A 1,952-nucleotide genomic window follows, 5' to 3' on the forward strand; every position below is an offset into this window, starting at 1 on the left:
ACGCCCTCGGTTTCAACCTCTCCAGACGCCGCTGGGCATCGTTGACCGAGCCTGCTTTCCTGCCTGCCTGTACCCAGTCACCCGTACTCGCACACAGGCACCACCGTCGACTGTCACCATCCCATCTTCCATCGCCCCGGCACCCAACCAACCCAGTCAACCCACACTCGACCCTTTTCACCCTTCTCACGCCCATCGTCCAGCACCACCCGCAGCCTCGCCCTCATCTCGCTCCATCAACCCGTCGCCTGCCTCATCTCGCCGCCCATCCAGGCACTGCCTACTGAGGCCTTGCATGTGTAGACGCCCTTGCGCAAAGGCCAACAGTGCGACACTCGCACTCAAGCACCCCTACGGTCAACCGACACGCCGTTGACCGGACCGCCAAAGCATCACACCCATCGCCACAGGACCACTCTACCAGTCCACCACCATGGTCTCCTTCACATTTGCCTCCGCTCTCGCAGCGGCTTCCATGGTCGCCATGGCCTCTGCCCAAACTGGCACCCCAACCATCAAGGACCCCATCACAACACCCACCGTCACAAAGCCCGCCAGTGCCATGACCAGCATCGGCTGCTTCGAGACTGGCCTACCGCTCGAGAACCACGGCTCGTACAACTTCCAATCGCCGGGTAACTGCCAACTGGTCTGTCTGCAACTCGACAAGGACGTCATGGGTTTGTCCGACGGTGAAAACTGCTGGTGTGGAGACGAAATCCCTGCCAAAGAATGGCAAGTCAGTAACGCGACATGTAGCACCACATGTTCTGGTGATGACACCACTGGCTGTAAGTCAAACATGTAAAATACCATTGTGTGTGTGCGCACCGTGCTAATCCCTCCCAGGTGGTGGTAAGAATCTTCTGTGGGTTGTCCTCACCGGCAACACCAGGAACCAAGTCGACTACTTTCAGCCATCATCATCATCATCCAGCAGCAGCTCATTAGCACCAAAGACATCCAGCACTGCACCATCATCCACTGCCGTTGCCAGTGCCACCGCCGTTCCGGTTGAGCCACCTCCACAGGACAACAAGCCCAACACAGTCGCCATCGCAGTGGGCGTTGTTGTTGGCATACTAGGACTGGCAGCCATTCTGTTCGGTGTTTGGTTCTTGTTGCGCCGGAGACGTCAACAGCAGGCTGAAGAAGACTACCGTCGCAACGCCGCCAATGTTAACTCATTCGTTGGCAGTGGCAAGCTGCACACGAGCAATTCGTCCATGAATGACTCTCGTTTGGACCCGAGCTTCATGGACCGAAGGCAGAGCAACGGCAGTATCGCAGATAACGAGGACTACTCGAGGCGGATATTGAAGGTAAACAAGACATGTCCGAACACCCTCGTGACTACATGCTAACATGTTACCAGGTGACCAATGTATGAGCGTCAAAATAAGAAACACTGCGCACAACGAATGCGCTCTTCACCTCAGCCCTTTCCACGGTTGGAGTCGCTGACGAACAAAACCTCAATACCCTCGATACCGCACACACCTAATCTCCTTCACCTCATGTCTCGCACTACGGTGTGCGCGACCACGCATTGACGACGAGAGTAAGAATCATCTTGCGATTTAGCCCGTTACTATTCAGTATATGACGGATACACCTTGAGCCAGAATTGAACGAGGACAGGAAAGATTTGTAGTAGCAGAGTTTTTGTCCCTCTTCGTGTTATATCCCGATCCTCTTTGTTCTTTTTTATCCTCTTTTTTTTTCCTTTTTTTTTCCATCTGGGCGTTCGTGGGGTGTTAGATACCGGGCAATTGAAATGGGCAACTTTACAAACTTAACATTTGGCGCACATACATTGCGGGCACCAAAGTCCCTCCCTTATATTTTGTTCTTTGTTATAGCGGACGGTAATCTTACGTCCACCACATTCCTTACCCCCCCAACCACCCTTTCAAGGACATTAGTTTCTGTCCTGCCGCTCCTTTGTATTC

The 1,952-nt window shown here is 53.7% G+C and overlaps 1 protein-coding gene across 1 annotated transcript; it reads left to right on the forward strand.

The window, feature by feature from the left end:
- The first annotated feature begins 239 nt into the window (after nucleotides 1–239).
- PSV08DRAFT_31509 (uncharacterized protein) lies at nucleotides 240–1,584 on the forward strand. Its single transcript, XM_014222215.2, has 3 exons — nucleotides 240–791; nucleotides 850–1,322; nucleotides 1,376–1,584. Exons 1-3 carry the CDS (start codon nucleotides 434–436, stop codon nucleotides 1,388–1,390), a joined length of 846 nt encoding a protein of 281 aa, XP_014077690.1. The 5' UTR covers nucleotides 240–433; the 3' UTR covers nucleotides 1,391–1,584.
- Nucleotides 1,585–1,952: the final 368 nt, after the last annotated feature.

The sequence above is a fragment of the Bipolaris maydis genome (genome assembly GCF_028858645.1).
Source record: "Bipolaris maydis strain C4 unplaced genomic scaffold PSV08scaffold_3, whole genome shotgun sequence".
NCBI lineage: Eukaryota > Fungi > Ascomycota > Dothideomycetes > Pleosporales > Pleosporaceae > Bipolaris > Bipolaris maydis.

What these genes read in the sequence shown, in the direction of transcription:
- PSV08DRAFT_31509 (XM_014222215.2), top strand. Translation starts at nt 434, where the DNA reads ATGGTCTCCTTCACATTTGCCTCCGCTCTCGCAGCGGCTTCCATGGTC. An exon ending in TGGTGATGACACCACTGGCT is followed by an intron (nt 792 to 849) that starts GTAAGTCAAACA and finishes AATCCCTCCCAG; the next exon opens with GTGGTGGTAAGAATCTTCTG.